Raw genomic sequence first — 17,099 nt, forward strand, 5'->3', positions numbered from 1 at the left:
GTCGGTGTTGATGATTTTTTTGACGCGGGCGACTAGAAGAGAGGTTTTGGTTTTAGTGAGAGGTAATACTTATAATTCATGATAGGTAGGTCAAGGTTGGGAATCGAGTCGAGGTTCGAGGTTCGAGGTGGGAGGTGGGAGGGAGGGAGGGAGGGGGAATGCATACGAGGAAGGGCGACAGTGCCGGTGACTTCGCTGGAGGGAGCGATGGGAGTGTTGTTGTATGGCATCGTGGGATCTGTGAGTAGTTTCTCGGTGAATAGGTACTAGGTACGGTACGAGGTGGTGTGGAAGTGGGATTTCTCGACGCGCTCTGTCAAAAGAAGCGCGTCGGAGTTCGTGGACGTGGACCCTGGAATCTCATGTTCACACGCAGCATCTCTATCATGTGTGTCTGTCTACCTGACCTGATCCATCCCACTCACCTCAAGATGCAATGAGCCAGCGCATGAGCAGCCTCTCTTCCTCTGCACCCACTCCGCTCCGCCGAACCTCCGCCACCACCACCACCAGCCATGTCGCCTCCGCTCCGCCCTCGCACTCTCCTTTGCACTCTCGCTCTCGCCCTCTCTCTCGGCCCGCCGCCCTAGACCGACGACTTTCCGCCCTCTCCACCGCCGAGAGTGGCCTTCACCAGCAACAGGACATTGCCTCTCCCGAAGAAGTGCGCGTCGCAGAAGAGATTGCTGAGATTAAGCGATATGAAGACTTCACCACCATCGACTGGGTCCAGGATGCCGCCCGCGAACATCAACGTCGCAAGACCCGTCGCTTATCTCGAGCTGCGCATACTCGATCTGGTCAACGACTAGGCTGGAGACACAAAGTCTGGGAAGCGTATGATGCTGCCCAGGGCTGGATTGTGGTCACCTTGATCGGCACAGCCATTGGCCTCAACGCTGCCTTTTTGAATATCGCGACTGAGTGGTTGTCAGACACCAAGCGGGGCTATTGCACGACTGCCTTCTATCTGAATGAGCAGTTCTGTTGTTGGGGTGCTGAGGAAGGGTGTCCCGAGTTTGTGCATTGGTCGAATTGGAAAGGCGTCAACTATGTCATCTACATTTTCTTTTCGACCTTCTTCGCTTTCACGAGCGCAAGGCTGGTGAAGAGTTTCGCTCCGTATGCCGCGGGAAGTGGCATCTCCGAGATCAAGTGCATCATTGCTGGGTTTGTGATGAAGGGCTTCCTCGGCTTCTGGACTCTCCTGATCAAGAGTATAGCTCTGCCCCTAGCCATTGCATCGGGATTGAGTGTGGGAAAGGAGGGCCCGAGTGTGCATTATGCGGTGTGCACAGGCAATGTCATCAGTCGCATGTTCGACAAATACCGACGCAACGCTGCCAAGACGAGGGAGATTCTCTCTGCGTGTGCTGCTGCTGGTGTGGCTGTGGCTTTTGGAAGTCCCATCGGAGGTGTACTGTTCAGCTTGGAGGAAATGAGCAATTACTTTCCGTTGAAGACGATGTGGAGGAGCTACTTCTGTGCTCTGGTCGCTACCGCGGTGTTGGCCGCCATCAACCCCTTTCGCACGGGACAGCTGGTCATGTTCACTGTGAGGTATGATCGGACGTGGCACTTTTTCGAGATCCCCTTCTACATCATCATCGGTATCTTCGGAGGCTGCTATGGCGCCTTCGTCATGAAATGGAACTTGCGAGCTCAAGCTTTCCGAAAACGATACTTGACTAAGTTCCCTATCCTGGAGGCTACCATACTGGCTGCGGGAACGGCAATCATCTGCTACTGGAACATGTTTCTCAAGATCGACATGACGGAGAGCATGGAGATTCTCTTCCTGGAGTGCGAAGGCAGCCATGATTACGATGGGCTGTGCGAGAAACAGAACCGCTGGCGAATGATCTTCTCTCTATTGTTTGCCACTGTTCTTCGCACGTTCCTCGTCATCATCTCATATGGCTGCAAAGTCCCGGCGGGGATTTTCGTGCCTTCGATGGCCATCGGAGCATCCTTTGGCCGCATGCTTGGCATCATGGTTGAAGCCCTACACGAGTCTTTTCCCGACGCAGCATTATTCTCCGCCTGCGAACCGGACGTCCCATGTATCACCCCGGGCACATATGCATTTCTGGGAGCGGGTGCTGCTTTGTCGGGAATCATGCATCTTACCGTCTCCGTCGTGGTCATCATGTTCGAGCTTACCGGTGCATTGACATACATTCTCCCGACCATGATTGTCGTGGGCATCACCAAAGCTGTCTCCGAGCGTTTCGGCAAAGGGGGCATTGCAGACCGAATGATCTGGTTCAATGGCTTTCCCTTTCTCGACAACAAAGAAGATCATACATTCGGTGTACCCGTCAGTCAATCCATGACGGCTGATCCTACCGTCCTGCCTGCTACCGGCCTCACCATCCGGAAAGTTGAGCAAATTTTAGCTGAAGCGAAATTTCAAGGGTTCCCCATTGTGGAAGACGTGCGGACTCGTCTGACGTTAGGATACATTGGCCGAACAGAACTGCGCTATGCCATCGACCGTGCCAAACGCGATCAGCCCATTGCAGCTACTGCCAAATGTTTCTTTGCCCCCAGCGAGGGCCCCCGGACCGCTACCACGCCTTCTGCCTCTGCACCAGCTGTATCATTTCATGACGCACCCGGTGGAGCAGCAGGCGGGAGCGTAATGTCTGTAGATTTCAGCAAATTTGTTGATCCCACTCCACTGGCAGTCCATCCACGTCTTCCCCTGGAAACTGTGATGGAATTGTTCAAGAAACTGGGCCCCAGAGTGATCCTCGTCGAACACCGTGGTCGACTGACAGGTCTAGTGACTGTCAAAGACTGCCTCAAGTTCCAATTCCAGCACGAGCAGCATGAGAATCCCCGCGATGATTCCAGTCAGCTGCGCAATCAAGAGCAGATATGGCTGATATTGCAATATGCTGCGATGTGGGCGGGCGGCAAGCTCAGCTGGTTGGGAGAACAAGTTGGTCTGCGGAAGAGATTGAGGCTGGACAGTGGTGGACGATACTCCGAATTGGGAGGTTCCCCGACGCAAGCGGAAAACCACACGCGAGAGAGCCGCCATCAAAGTGCGTCGGGACTAGATCCTGAAGGGGCGGGACCTGCTGCCGGAGGAGTAGAGTTGGAAGATCGAAGAAATGTAGTCAGCTGAGAAGAAATCAGTTCATGAAAAATCCAGATACTTGTACGAGCAGTCAAAGACCCATTTTGAATGAAAATACCTACCTATCACCTATATTAGTTGATACCCGCTGCTTCCATAATTCTCATTCCGTAGCCCTTTACCGGGCTAACACTCCCACTATCGCCTCTTGGAATCACATACGCGACCTCAGAAAACCTTTCGAAATTACCAAAGCCAGTACATTACCTTAGTTGCGCCACTGGCTGCTACATTCAAAGTACCTACCTACCTTACCTATACAGCGTAGGTACAGCACCTTACATATAGTAGCAAGCACATCATATCACATCGAGCTGTACATGTACCCCCTAGCCTACCTTAAAGTACCTACATTAAATCCTTACTTACCCAGGTACCTACGAGAGCAGAGGACGTTTAACTCAGCTTGCCCTCTGACGAGAGCTGATCAAATTCTAGCCGGTTGCTACGTACCTTAAGGTAGTATTAACGAGCACTTGGTAGAGGCGACCTTGGAAAGCTAGATGGCATGTGATACTGTCTCTCTGTATAGACAAAATAATTCTAGAAGTTCTGATAATGGGGTATCGCGCTTGTACGTTGAGTTGAGCCTAACAATGGAGTATCATCGTGTTAGTAGGTGCGAGCATAAAACGTCTGTCCTGCTGTGTACTATTCGCCTATTAGCAGGTGCTGTGAGGAGGTAGGTATATAGCCTCGGCCCTCGTGATCTTGCCTGAGGTATCTGTATGCCAAGAAATTAGATTATTGCCTGACCGTCTCTCTGTTCTTCGAGCTACATGTACAAGATATCGCTGTATTGCAGCAGAAGCAGCAGCAGAAGAGAACAGGGCACTAGTTGCCCTATCCAAGTAAGTTATACTAGATCAGACAAAGCGTAACATTGTTCCTTCTACTACCTGGAAAACACGGTTCAGAGCGGGCTAGACTTGGGTATAGCAGGTCAGTATAAACATAGCTGTGTTTACCACGAAAGAGAAGTCAGTATTCGAGGTTCGATTTGAGAGGCACTACAAGCGCCAGCACGTAGTCAATCTCTTGGTTTTGCAAAAGACTATGCATCGGTCTTGTGGGCGCAGTCTGGCAGGTAGCAAGCTTGCCCAGGTGTTCAGAAAGGGAAGGTGGGAGTGATAGAATCCGATCGAGTGCATTCTGCTGCTGTGTTGAGGATGTGGTTGACCAAACTTGATATAATGCTCCGACATTGGGAATGGAAGTAGAAGTCAGGAGAGCATTCCGAATTAGGCGTCGCTGGGTCATGAATGTGAACTTGTATGTGCTCTGGCAATCTCGGCGGAGAGTATCTCGGCAATGGTAGGTAGGGTACCTACCAGGTAGGATTGCTGATGGGGCTGCCAGTGGGGTCAAATTCTTGTGTGGAAGTCTTCTGTCTGCGATGCGGAGAAGATGATGAATGACGGGAGTTCCTAATACACCATTACCGTAGTAACTACAGCTCTCTGCAGCAATGGCATCAACATTGTGGTTTGCTGGGTCGTTCAATCCCTGCCACACTCCAGCTACACGACTTGCTGATTCGAATGTGTATGTCCATTTTTTGCTGTGCACAATACATGTATGCACGCTCTTCTTCATCGGCGTTTAGGCGTCGCCATCAAGCATCCAGGTCAGGGTGTTGCCGCAATCGAAGGCATGTTACATGTGAAAATTGATGCTTGATCCGTGCACCGATGAATCGGCGTTGAAATACGCTTCAGGAAACTGCGCACGCTTTGAGCAGTCATGTCGTCTGTTTAACTCTCTTATCGCCAGCTGCACCCCTCAATGGTTGTCCACTTGGATCCTCCCCAGCAACACCCTCTTTGCTGTCGTGCAACCCTTGATCCCAAAAAGCCTCCGGAGGCTCTAGGACATGCAGTGTGTAGAGCTGGTCTATCGCGGGACAAGCGAGGATATCGACAGGCTTCCATGGCAAACACTAGTTGGGCACCGCAGGATCTACTGATCAGGTGATTCGGTATCCTCATCACAGGCGTGGCGGGAGCATTGGTACCTGAGGTATTAAGCACTTCTTTTCTGTTGAGCATATTATATCCTCCGACAAGATTACGTGGGGGATTGCTTGAGAGATCTAGCAGAAGAAGAAAATTAATACCCCAAGTGGTGGTAGAAGTACCTTTGTGCTAAACGAGCACGCAAAATTGCGAGGCTGTTCGTGGAGGAGTTGCGAGTCAACGGTCTCGATTGGCGGCGCTCTCCGCGCTGTCCGCCATACGGAATCATTCCAAGTTCAGTCTTCCTGCCCGGCGGCGCTCTCCGCGCTGTCCGCCATACGGAATCTTTCCAAGTCCAATCGCCTTGCCCGGCGGCGGCGGCGGCGACCATATAGGCCGATGAACGCCCGCTATTGGTAGCCGTAGTGAGTAGTGTCTACAGCATCGTGCATGAGAGCTGTTCGAGCAGCAAAGTGCTTGCAGCAACCTAATGTTCGGTACTCGGCATCCAGTCCAGTCCTGTCTTGGGAAGTACATGATGATGTCGATTCCACCTCTGTTTGCGCGCAACAGCAGCTCCAGGAGGCTGGGGAAGCTTGCACGTGCATGCGGAAAGTGGGTGACAGTTTGTGGGAATAACGCATGCCGATAGCACTGTCGATCCCGCGACACTGTTTGGCCGGCGCACGCCACGTCGACCTCGTCGCCTTCTCTGGGCCTGGGCGCCGTGTCGTGGGGTCTGAGAGGCCGCGCTCGATGAAGAATGATGCGGTGCACAGGCGACTCACGTGCGAGGCGAGAGACGAGACTGGGCGTGATGGGGGTGGGGTGGACCTGGAAGGGGAGAACAAGTCTACCTACCTAAGGGACCTACATCTAGGTACATGTATTGGTGAATATCGTATGAGGTACCGTAGCTTCTAGGAGAGAGGAGGTAGGGTAAGGTAGTTCTGATCGAAAGGAGTTTCAGGCGGTCGGCGTATGAAAAGAAAGGGCAGAAACACGAATCGCCAGATGCGGTCAAGCAGTGAAGGCCGTGGGAGCGTCAATGCTCTTCTACCGTCGACGGCAGGCCATGATTGGAGCATAGCGACGGCAGAGTGGAGTTATTGGAAGCGCGGCAGAACAATGTGTGATTGCACTGATTGAGCAGATCCAAGCTCGGACGAGGGTTGTGTGAAGCACATTCCACCAGCCATCTCACAATTCACTAGTCGTAGAATAGCGGTAGCACTGCAGTGTCCATTCTCCCACCGTCGTCTGTCGTCTGTCTATTGGAATGCGAATCCTCACCTCGCCGTCCTGAAGCACCCATCATCCATCGCTGCCGCTGTCTGTCCCGCTGTCCGCCCCGCCGAGTGATTGCCTGTCGCCACGTTGCTGCAGGACTCACAGGAGAATATCGAAGTTCGACACCCCCCCCCTCCCCGGCACAAGGAAGTCTGCCGAATAAAGTATTGTGCCTACTGCTGTGCCATCTGCTGTTGGTACCATCGACCGGCTTCCCGCGACTCATTCCGCCGCTGCACACTGCACACGACTGAGTCTGCTGCTGGTACAGGTAGTCGACTCTGCCATGGCATCCAAAGTACGCCCGCCCGCCCGCTTGCTCGCTCTTACCGCACCGCACCGCACCGCACCGCACTCTCCACCCTTGATTACCCTCCCTTAGAACGGGACTACCTACCATCACTCTTAGCCCACTACCTACCAACCAACCACCTCCTTCTGTCGCGCCACCATTACTACTCCTCCTCCTACCACTCCTCCGCCTTCTGCTCCTCTTCCTCCGCCTCCCCCTCCTGCTCTTCCTTCCCTCTCCCCTCCTCCTCCTCCTCCCTCCCTGCGTGCCCCCCTCTCCCTCGGCGCACGCATCAGCCTACTGACAAGTCATGTCTCAGTTCCTACGGGAATACAAGCTGGTGGTCGTTGGCGGTGGTGGTGTGGGAAAGTCCTGCTTGACCATTCAGCTCATCCAGTCGCATTTCGTCGACGAGTACGACCCGACCATTGAAGGTATCCTTCCCTTTCCCTCCCTCCCTGCAGCTCTTGTGCGCCTTGCGCCAATGCGCTCCGGTCGATGCGCTCTCTACTCTTCGCGCGCGCAGCGCTAACACCTCGCGCTTTCTTCTCGCACAGATTCTTACCGCAAGCAATGCGTCATTGACGAAGAGGTGGCGCTCCTCGATGTGCTCGATACCGCCGGCCAAGAGGAATACTCAGCGATGCGCGAACAGTACATGCGAACCGGGGAGGGTTTTCTGCTCGTCTACAGCATCACATCACGGCAGAGCTTCGAAGAGATTGTGACGTTCCAGCAACAAATACTGCGGGTCAAAGACAAGGATTATTTCCCCATAATCGTTGTGGGAAACAAGTGCGATCTGGAGTCTGAGCGACAAGTGAGCACAGAAGGTATGCTGCAAGCAGAATTGCGCGCGCGCCTTTCTTCGGACGGCACACATGAATGTGCACCCGCCTGTTGCACAGACGCGCGCGCGCCTTTCTTGAAATGAGAACCTCCATTCTACATGTGCGCAAGGATTGCTCGCTAATCATTCTGCGCCGTACACAGAGGGCAGACAGCTCGCGCGACAGTTTGGTTGCAAATTCATCGAGACCTCGGCTAAGTCGAGAATCAACGTCGAGAACGCCTTTTACGACATCGTGCGCGAGATCAGGAAATACAACAAAGACATGTCGGGATACCCTGGAGGTGGTGGTTCTGGGAGTAAGCCCAAGGACGAGTTTCAGGTGGATCAGGAGCAAGATGCGGGATGCTGCGGGAAATGCTCGGTAATGTAAAGCGGTCGTGTCGTGTCTGTAACACGAGACTTGTGGGGTGTGAGGAGAAGTCTCTACCATACGTCCATAATCGGCAGCTCCGCTCCCAGGAAGAAGCGTGGGAGGAGAAGAGCAGCAGGAGCAGCAGCAGCAGCAGCAACAGCAGCAGCAAAGCGGAACGAAACACACTTGCATTGGGTATCGGACGACACTTTTAGAACGAACGCGAACGAGCGAGCGAAGCGCGCGCCACATGACCAAAACATTCACACACCACAAATAGCGCTGCCTGCCATCCATGAACCAGGCACAGCGGCAACCAACGCACCCATCCAAATAGGACTCTGCTGCATTTTACAATATGCCTTATATCGCAGCGGAATACCCCACCACGAGCAACTCAATTCCAAAAGGAGGAAAAGATCCAACCCAAGGGGAGAGGGCAGGGCAGAGGGAAGGGGGGGGCGTTATTGCAAAGAAAACCAGGCGGGTGGCTCGATATTATCCAACGAGATCAACACCCACGGCAGAGATAATGATGTTGTTTGTTTGAGGTTTCTTTTTCTTGCCTGCGTGCTTGCTTGCCGCTCTTCTCTCTCGCACTACTCCTCTGTACAGCCAGCTCCATTGGGCGTCTTTGCCGCCGCCGTCGTCCCCATTAGATTCTGATACCTTATTGTCTTTTGACCTCACCATTTCACATTCTTGCAAATATACCTTTTTTTTCTTTCTCTCTGTCTCTCTCTCTCTTTCTTTCTTTCCTAGATGTCACAGATGATGGAACCTGTTTTTGAAATTTACCTACCTAAAGTACCTATGTAACCTACCTGTAGGTACCTAGGTAAGGTAAGGTAGGTACCTAGTCTACGTGAGGTACGCTCGTCAGTGCTCGAAACTTGCAAGGTCACCTACAGGTAGGTAAGGTAGGTACCTTACATGTGCATGTTTTTTTTTATTGATGATACATGATGTGTGCACAACCTACCTACATACTTACATGTACATGTACCTACTTACCTATATCCCTGCACAGCCACGTGTGTGATGTTCTTTTGTCAACACATACATCAGGTAAGGTACGTGTACAGATATATATATATATATATACCTATATATATTCAAACATAAGTAGGGTGTAATGTGTTGTATATATGTATATATATATATAGTATATACAGAGAAGGTAAGAGGTATCTGTATATTTAGTCAGAAACGGATTGCAGTAGATTCGGGATTATTCATATTCAGGACGAGAGGGAGAGAGAGAGGTATGGGAACCCCATTGGTTGTAATTGGCATGTCTTTGAGGTTTGGTGATGTGATGTGATGACTGGATACCTACCTTACCTACATGTACATACATGTACCCGGGCAGTTCAATGTATGTGCCACGTCATATCTGATGTTGTACATGGTAGGTATGTAGGTAGGTAGGTAGGTATGAATTCATACCCAATTCTTCATTGTTGAGTGGGTATATGCCTATGGTGCTCTACGGTACATACAGTACATGTATGGCCATTCCCTGCTTACTCATTGCGCGAATTATGCGCGAATCGTCCTCTTCGTTTGTTGTTGTTGTTGTCTCGCTCGTGAAGGGAGGGAACCTAGGTACCTTAGGTAAGGTAAGGTAAGGTAAGATATTCTCCCTCATCCTCTTCATCCCCAAGGTATCCTCCCCAATCATCATCTTTCTTCACACTTCCATATCATCTCCCAGCTCTGTCCCCCATTTTCTTGCTTGCCTACTATTCTTCCCCCTTCAACACCTCTTCAATCCCCTCCAAATCCTCTGCGGAATCAATCTCAATCAATTTCCCCGCTTCACTCGTACTCCGCATCAATTCTTTTGCTCCTGCATACAACATGCGATTCTCTGCGCTGCAGGTCGGGGGCAGGTAGTTGAGCATTACGTAGGGGACTGAGAGGCGGCCGGAGGACTGTTTAAGTAGCAGTTATGAGTTAGTTATGGAATGGGAGGTATGTAGGTAGTATTGAGGAGGAATCTTTTTGTAGTTCGTAGCACCAAAGTGAGAGGATAACTCAATAAGATGAAGCGAGGAGTATTATCGGGAAGTTCATCTGCGAGGTCGAGCATGTTGGTGTAGACGACTTGAGGGTTGTCGGAGGGGGTGATCTCCATGTTGGATTTGTTGATTTGGTCTTTTCTGGCGAATAAGCTATGAGCAAGCAGCCTTTCTTTCTATCCATTTTTTTCCTGCTGCATGTTGAACATTTAGGTACTCACAGATAATTGCTTGGGGATCTTTGGCTCTGGAGGTTCCGAGACGAAACTTGCGGAGTTTGTCTTTGGTTTCTGGGGAGATGGTGTAGAGACGTGATTCGGAAGACTGGTGGGATATGCGTTAGTTGTCCATTACATGTGTGTCTGTGAGGGAGGTCTGAGGTATGTATAGACATGGGGAGAGTGAACGTACCATGTTGGCGAGGTGGATAGCGGATGTTCTATACAGGTAATAACGAGGTCGAAGTGAAGTACTAGATATTCAGGTACCTTGGGTAGTTTTCGTTGATACCTGATGATAAGATGTCATCCTTGAGGTCCACCCCCACTCCACGCTACTCGTTAGTATTGCATGTACCTGGTAGGCATATTGTTTTGACAAGGATGTTTCCTAGTAATGACGCCTTCACTGGACAGCTTCATCAACAACATCTCGACCTTGGACTTAACACAACCTCACAAGACATCATCTGTCTCTAATGTTTGCGCGAGTCTCCCAACTGACGAGACATCTCTCCCGTCCACTGCCCAACTATCTACATAACTCTGCAGCAGCAGCAACATCAGCAACATCGCCCACCTCACCGCTAGCACCACCAAACACCATCACCACCATGTCCTCCACCACCACCACCTCCCGCAGCCCGCGCCAAATCCACACAGCCGCCTGCCTCATCATCGGCGACGAAGTCCTCGGCGGCAAAACCGTCGACACCAACTCAGCCTGGTTCGCCAAATACTGCTTCTCGCTCGGCATCAACCTCAAACGCATCGAAGTCATTTCCGACGAAGAATCCGAAATCATCGAAGCCACGCGCCGCATGTCCTCTTCGTACGACTTCGTCGTCACCTCGGGCGGAATCGGTCCCACACACGACGACATCACCTACCAATCCATTTCGCGCGCCTTCAATCTCCCTCTAGTGCTACACGAAGAAGCCTACAAGAAAATGAAAGCCTTCTCCAAACCCGACAAACACACAGGGAAAGTCTTTGATTGGACGCAAGATTCTCCTCAAAAGCGAGCGAAGCTTCGCATGGTGGAATTACCCTACGATAAGAATCTTCCTGATGAGGAGCAGGTGATTTTTTCGGCTGAGGATTTGTGGGTGCCGATTGCGGTCGTGAATGGGAATATTCATATTTTGCCGGGGATTCCACGCTTGTTTGAGAAGATGCTGATGGGGTTGAAACCGAAGCTGTTGCCGCGGTTGACGGATCCCGAGGGGAAAGGCGTGCATAGGATTTTGATCTCGACGCCGTTGCCGGAGAGTGAGATTGCAGAGTTCTTGACCCAGATGGCGGAGAAGGTGGCTGCAAAGGGAGTGAAGGTGGGAAGTTATCCGAGATGGGGGAAGAGTAGGAATACTGTGACATTAGTGGGAAAGGATAAGGACTTTATGGAGGGGTTAGTAGAGGAAGTGGAAAAAGGTGTTCAGGGGAATCGAATAGAGGTGGAGGGTGAGGATGACGATGGCGGTAGTGACAAGGACGCATGATGGGATGTGGAATAGTGGTTGAAAGCTGGTTGTCAGAGAGGATGAGAATCACGAAGCATGCAGATGATGGCATCAGGTCTCAAGACTGCCGACGTGCATATGCAGAAGATGAACAGTACAGTAGGTACGTATGAATGAGCAATCTGCGACCCATACATGAAAGTTCTCATTTTGAACCAGATCACCATTCTGTCCAAGAGTGGCGCTTCTGCAATCGATTGCCACGCGCCGCTCTATCCTCGTAGCTGACAATGATTTCCTTGCTCTGCTTGATTCCACCCGGAGAGTGCTCAGAAGGAGCATCATCATGGCTGTTCCTCGATTCCTCTCGGACCGCATTAGGCCTCGTCAACGCTTCCGGGTCATGCGATATGACTGTGACCGTCTCTCCCTCATCAGGACGCAACCTATGGCCCCAGAATGCAGAGCTTGAACGTCGACTCTCTCGCGAATTTTGACTGGAGTTGTGGCTCACGCGTCGATCCCAATAGGGCATCTTCATTCGAGATTGGAACGATAATGGCGTCCTTGGACTTCCAATACTCGAAAGTGAAGACGGTTTCTGAAAGTACGCTGAATATGCGCGTGGTGGCGGCGGTGGTGTAACCCTGTTCCGTCTGGGTGCAAGCATTATCTTCCCTTTCCAAGATGGTGGATTCAGTAGCTTGAGTGAAGGTCTCTTGACGGGTCCTCGGCGCTCTGGACTTGAGCTCAGCCTCGGCATGCTTGGTCTCGCAAACGAAGCCCTCCGATCCCATGTTGGCACATCAGCAATGCTAGCGGCTTGTTGTATACTCTTAGGCGCATCTGGAGACCCCGAGTGGATGTCATCGCGTGGCTGCGTGCTGCCCACCTCCGTATCCTCGCCGGCTACTGGGGGGTTTGTTGTTATCAACCTCAAACGTACGCCTCTTCCACGTTGGTGTCGCAGGTTGTGCTGGTCCTGAGGAGACCGGAACACACCGCCCTCGAATATGACAAAGAACGGTTTCGCGCACGGAAGCGTAGTCAGGATGATGCTTCCATGCATGGCGACCTGTGTCATGAGTGCAAATCTCGCCAAGCCGTAAGTCCTGTCTTCACGTTGTAGGGTGTCGTTGTAAAAGATAAGGCGCATATACAATGCAGGTAGGACGAGAAGTCGCAGCGCGAAAGCGATGATCACGCAAGTCTTGGGCCCCCGCGGCATCAACACATTCTACACGACGCATACCGCTGTCACGACATTTGCGAGTTCCAGAAAGGAGCCGACGATCGTGACAGCAAGACGAATTGCTGTTCTGTTCAGGCAAATATTGTTACTGGGGTCCCAAGGCTGAGGGAGATGGCCTACGTGCATTGCTTTAGCTTCAGTGCTGGCTTTGCCTACGCTTCGGTTGGCTTGGAGGTTATACGAACATATGAAGATTCGAAGAAACCAGAAGACTATGGCCCAAATGATAGTCATGATGCCGATGGTCCACCCGATGAGATGATGCCTTCTCACCGGTGTGATTCTGCAGATCAAGCAAGAGATGGAGATCATCGTCGCCGCTGTCGTGAGTATGTAGAATTGCTCGGCCACCCAAAGTACGATGGTGTTCTTCTTCAGGTTCAAGCGAGAAAGGTGATCCTGGTGGTTTCCCACGCCGAAATGGACGGCGACAAGCGTTAGAGTGGACTGAGAGATGCCCAGGAACTGCGAGTTGTTGCCAGTCAGCGGATGTAGACAATGACCGACCGACTGACTGAGCGGAGTGCAAGGCACGTCGAAGCGCTAGCGCACTCACAGTAGCCACGAGGCATGCGACGTCGTCCGGCCCAATGGGTCCATTGACTTTGGTTCGGAGGAAGATGCGACACAGGCAGGTGAAGAGTGTCCAGATGCAGGCAACAATGGCGACAATGATGACATGAGCGGATGCACTAGGAATATTGAACACGGCCATGAAAGCCGTATCGCCACCTAGCCTAAGGAACCATGTCCGGTGGTGGGCGAGCGACGGACTTGGCGATTAGGTAGTGGAGCGGAGGGGAGGGGAGGGGAGGGGACGGGAAGGGGTGGTGGTCGAGGAGATGTCTGAGAAAGGGCAACGGCGAGGTGAGTCGAGTCAACACGGCATCCACACGTGACACTTCCCTTCGAAAGGCTGTGAAGCTTCCACCCGAGACGAAGTACATGTAGCTCGCCTTCCTTTATTGGATCACATCACCAGAACTCCTCCCGGACAGCTCACCATCAACCGTCACAATCACTATGCAGTCAGCAGACTTCCATCCTACGACCATGACACCTCACCTTGCCGTAGTGGAGAATATCGAGTGGCCTGAGGCTCGCACAAGATCATCCTCACTCAGCGATGAACACGTCTACCATCCCAAACCACGGCCCGCTCGCCTCTCAATGGACTTCCGGCCAATAGAGCCCGTGAGTCGCAAGCAAGAAATGCAACGCACTTTCCGCCTCGTCTCCACTATCGGCTTCACTTCTCTCGTCACGGGCACCTAGGAAGTGCTTCTCACCGGCAACGCCAATGCTCTGGTCAATGGCGGCATCCCGGGCCTCGTCTGGTCCATGATATGTGCTCATTTTGGACAATTATTCATCGTGCTGTCTATGGCGGAAATTACTTCTATGGTACCTGCTGCTGGTAGTCCTTATCAGTGGGTGTCTGCTTTCGCTAGACCGCGACATGGACGGATGCTGTCCTATCTTACTGGATCTCTCTGCTCGATTGGATGGCAGGCTCGTTTCACCGCTATCTGCTACATTGTTGCTGGTGAGTTGAACCTTTAAATCGACTTGTGAGCACTGCCAAGAACCAGTCTTTTGCAGCATTGCTTACCTCAGAATGAGTACTCTAGGTGTTGTGCTGGCACTTGCTGAGATCAACGAGGTCAATTTTCACGCCACCAAGTGGCAGCGATGTCTTCTTACCATAGGAGTTGCTGCTGTGGTGTCTGCTTTCAACGCACTAGCAGCTACACACCTCTCAGTTGCAGAAGGAGTATTTGCACTATGTCATGTCTATGCATTGGTTCCAATCGTTGTGTCACTCTGGGTTCTGGCGCCAAAGCGATCTGCGACCGACGTATTTCTTCACTTCACAGACAATGGCGGTGATTGGCCGACTATTCACCTTTCCGTGCTAGTCGGGCAGCTACCTAGTATCTTCACATGGCTCGGCAGTGAAGCCACATCGCATATTGCCGAGGAGATAGAAGAGCCGGACACAGTGCTACCGCGATGCATGGTGTGGAGCTATTTCATCAACGCACCTGGAACACTCTTGGTACTCCTGACCTACGCGTTCAACATATCGAATCTGGACGAAGTCATGAGCGACGTGGTCCCGCTGGTGTCACTCCTCCGGTCAGCCTTCCTCTCCAAGGAAGTGACGACGGGCTTGGTGACCGTATTGCTGCTTTTGGTATTCATGGTGGCTATCAGCACCATGGTGTTAACTTCTCGGCATCTCTTTGCTTTCGGGTCAGTCCTGACCATCCATGTGAGACGTTCTTTTGCTGACTGATATAAGACGAGACAGGGCACTATACTCGTCTCCCTGGTTCGCAAAGATTGATACAAGACTGGGAGTTCCCCTCAATGCGATCTATTCGACCCTATTCTTCACCGTTATTCTCTCCACAGTCACCATTGGAAACAGTCATCCACTTTACACTATGATGGGACTGGCCGTTGCAGCATTAATGACTTGCTACAGTATCTCCATTGCAAGCCTGATGTTGAAACGACTGAGTGGGGAGGCTCTCCCTCGTGCGAGCTGGTCACTTGGTAAAGCTGGTATCTGGATCAATGGAGCCGCTTTATTGTACTCGGTATGGTCACTATTTTGGTCTTTCTGGCCGATCAAGTACCAACCTGGTGCTACAGACTTCAACTGGACTCTTGTGCTATATTTCTTCGTTCTCGGCTATGCTTCGGCCTTTTTGATCGCCGGGCGGCGACGATTGGGTAAACATCTCAAGGAGATGAAGTCTGATTTGACATTACGGATGGATTAGTACTGTATTGATTCTGGAGCTCGAGCCGAGGTGGAGTCAAGTTCGGAAATCGTTGTCATTTCTACCAATTCGGCATATCCTTGAAGCAGTCGTTTGGTACCGGCATTATCAAATCATCATCGTCATCGTCACCAATATCGTGACCATCATCGTCATCATCGTCGTAATCGTCGTCGTCGTCATTATCGTCATCATCAGGTTGAACCGTCAAACTTCCACCCGAGAGGTATAATAAATATCCCTCCTCTTCGCCCCCTCCAACATACCTCCTCTTCACATGAATCCAACCTTTTTTTTTCTTTAGGTCCCTTAACATTCAATTCTCAAATCCCGAAACTCGACAGATAATTTCTTTTCGGCTTTGCGCTTGCCCGTATGACTATAATTCGGTTTGGCAACATAGACTCCGACCCAAATTTCCGCATTTTTCTTTTTGGTTTTCTTTTTGGTTTTCTTGTTGTTGTTTTTGTTGTTGTTGCCTCGGTTTTCGAGAAATGCCCAGGTGATTTCTCGGAGGGGATAACGTTGGTGGTTTTTGAGAATGTTGTAGATCCATAGTTCGGCTGTGTTGTGGTTTGATTAGGTGGAGAGGAGAGGAGATTGATTGATACATAATGAGAGGGAGAGAAAGAAAAAAAAACTCACTAGAATTCCTCTCTACCAAAAACCGAACCCCTCCTCCTCCTCCTTTGGATGAAGGCACCACAGGACTTAAACTCCAATCCGAAAACGCATATGTCGCCACTGTACTCAATTGCAACCCACCATTTTCCCATTCCAAACCAGTTTTGATCCATGAATATTTTGCATTTTTCTCTGCCTTCTCATTATCATTCTTCCACCAACCCCATCCCCACCCCTTTTCCTCCTCCTTCCCCTTCCCCTTCTTCTTCAATTTCAACTTCTCCTCCTCCCTCCTCTTCTTCTCCCACAAATCCCCATCCGGAAACAAAATCGCAATCCCACCCTGATCCCACTGGGATTTAAATTCTTTTCCCGGAACAACCGTGACAGAAATTCGAGAGAAATTTTCTACGGAGCAGATGCGATAGACGAAGGGGGCGGAGAAATTGTTTGAGGCGGAATTGGGACGCCAGAGATCGGTGGCGGGGGAGGCGGTCAATGTGAAGGATTTGGGGGAGGAGGAGGGGAGGTGTTTGATGATGGGGTTGTTGAGGCGGTGCCAGGGGGAGGGGGTGGTGGTGGTGGTGTTTTTGGGTGCGAGGAGGGGTTGTTGTTTTTGTTGTTGTTGTTGTTGGAGCGGGTTTGGAGGTGGGGGAGAGGAGGATTTTTGGGCTGAGGAGGTGAAGGGGTGGAGGAGGAGGGTTGTTAGGAGGAGGAGGAGAGGGGTTAGGAGGGATAGCATTGTGGGTTTCTGCTGTTTCTTTCTCTCTCTCTCGCTTTCTCTCTCTCTCTCTCTCTCTTTCTCTCTCTCTCTCTCTCTCTCTCTCTCTCTCTCTCTC

At 51.4% G+C, this 17,099-nt stretch overlaps 8 protein-coding genes across 8 annotated transcripts; 4 read left to right on the forward strand and 4 right to left on the reverse strand.

Annotated features, from left to right (window-relative positions):
- Positions 1-158: 158 nt before the first annotated feature.
- SEPMUDRAFT_165992 (Voltage_CLC-domain-containing protein) lies at positions 159-3,213 on the forward strand (the record flags this gene model as incomplete). Its single annotated transcript, XM_016908196.1, has 2 exons — positions 159-240; positions 591-3,213. 2 exons carry the CDS (start codon positions 159-161, stop codon positions 3,134-3,136), a joined length of 2,628 nt encoding a protein of 875 aa, XP_016757358.1. The 3' UTR covers positions 3,137-3,213.
- Positions 3,214-6,532: 3,319 nt separating this feature from the next.
- SEPMUDRAFT_151339 (ras-like protein) lies at positions 6,533-8,588 on the forward strand. The gene is made up of 4 exons (XM_016906751.1): positions 6,533-6,691; positions 7,005-7,119; positions 7,243-7,518; positions 7,679-8,588. The coding sequence occupies exons 1-4, from the start codon at positions 6,680-6,682 to the stop codon at positions 7,906-7,908; spliced, it is 633 nt and encodes a 210-aa protein (XP_016757359.1). The 5' UTR covers positions 6,533-6,679; the 3' UTR covers positions 7,909-8,588.
- A 1,047-nt stretch (positions 8,589-9,635) lies between these two features.
- SEPMUDRAFT_71786 (GMF family protein) lies at positions 9,636-10,362 on the reverse strand (the record flags this gene model as incomplete). Its single annotated transcript, XM_016909954.1, has 4 exons — positions 10,326-10,362; positions 10,136-10,238; positions 9,914-10,050; positions 9,636-9,827 (listed from the first exon to the last, which is right to left on the reverse strand). The coding sequence occupies exons 1-4, from the start codon at positions 10,326-10,328 to the stop codon at positions 9,636-9,638; spliced, it is 435 nt and encodes a 144-aa protein (XP_016757360.1). The 5' UTR covers positions 10,329-10,362.
- A 202-nt stretch (positions 10,363-10,564) lies between these two features.
- On the forward strand, positions 10,565-13,607 carry SEPMUDRAFT_151341 (molybdopterin binding domain protein). The gene is made up of 2 exons (XM_016906752.1): positions 10,565-11,755; positions 11,812-13,607. Exon 1 carries the CDS (start codon positions 10,612-10,614, stop codon positions 11,629-11,631), a length of 1,020 nt encoding a protein of 339 aa, XP_016757361.1. The 5' UTR covers positions 10,565-10,611; the 3' UTR covers positions 11,632-11,755; positions 11,812-13,607.
- On the reverse strand, positions 12,039-12,389 carry SEPMUDRAFT_110763 (uncharacterized protein; the record flags this gene model as incomplete). Its single annotated transcript, XM_016900867.1, has 1 exon — positions 12,039-12,389. The coding sequence occupies one exon, from the start codon at positions 12,387-12,389 to the stop codon at positions 12,039-12,041; it is 351 nt and encodes a 116-aa protein (XP_016757362.1).
- On the reverse strand, positions 12,830-13,559 carry SEPMUDRAFT_51482 (uncharacterized protein; the record flags this gene model as incomplete). Its single annotated transcript, XM_016909192.1, has 2 exons — positions 12,830-13,309; positions 13,401-13,559. 2 exons carry the CDS (start codon positions 13,557-13,559, stop codon positions 12,830-12,832), a joined length of 639 nt encoding a protein of 212 aa, XP_016757363.1.
- Positions 13,608-14,357: 750 nt separating the features above from the next.
- SEPMUDRAFT_151342 (uncharacterized protein) lies at positions 14,358-15,731 on the forward strand. Its single transcript, XM_016906753.1, has 2 exons — positions 14,358-15,100; positions 15,150-15,731. Exons 1-2 carry the CDS (start codon positions 14,463-14,465, stop codon positions 15,634-15,636), a joined length of 1,125 nt encoding a protein of 374 aa, XP_016757364.1. The 5' UTR covers positions 14,358-14,462; the 3' UTR covers positions 15,637-15,731.
- Positions 15,732-16,023: 292 nt separating this feature from the next.
- Positions 16,024-16,822, reverse strand: SEPMUDRAFT_29714 (uncharacterized protein; the record flags this gene model as incomplete). Its single annotated transcript, XM_016908457.1, has 4 exons — positions 16,024-16,199; positions 16,282-16,450; positions 16,483-16,495; positions 16,569-16,822. Coding segments are annotated over 4 exons (612 nt in total), but the record flags the coding sequence as incomplete, so codon positions are not given.
- Positions 16,823-17,099: the final 277 nt, after the last annotated feature.

Source organism: Sphaerulina musiva (assembly GCF_000320565.1).
Source record: "Sphaerulina musiva SO2202 unplaced genomic scaffold SEPMUscaffold_10, whole genome shotgun sequence".
NCBI lineage: Eukaryota > Fungi > Ascomycota > Dothideomycetes > Mycosphaerellales > Mycosphaerellaceae > Sphaerulina > Sphaerulina musiva.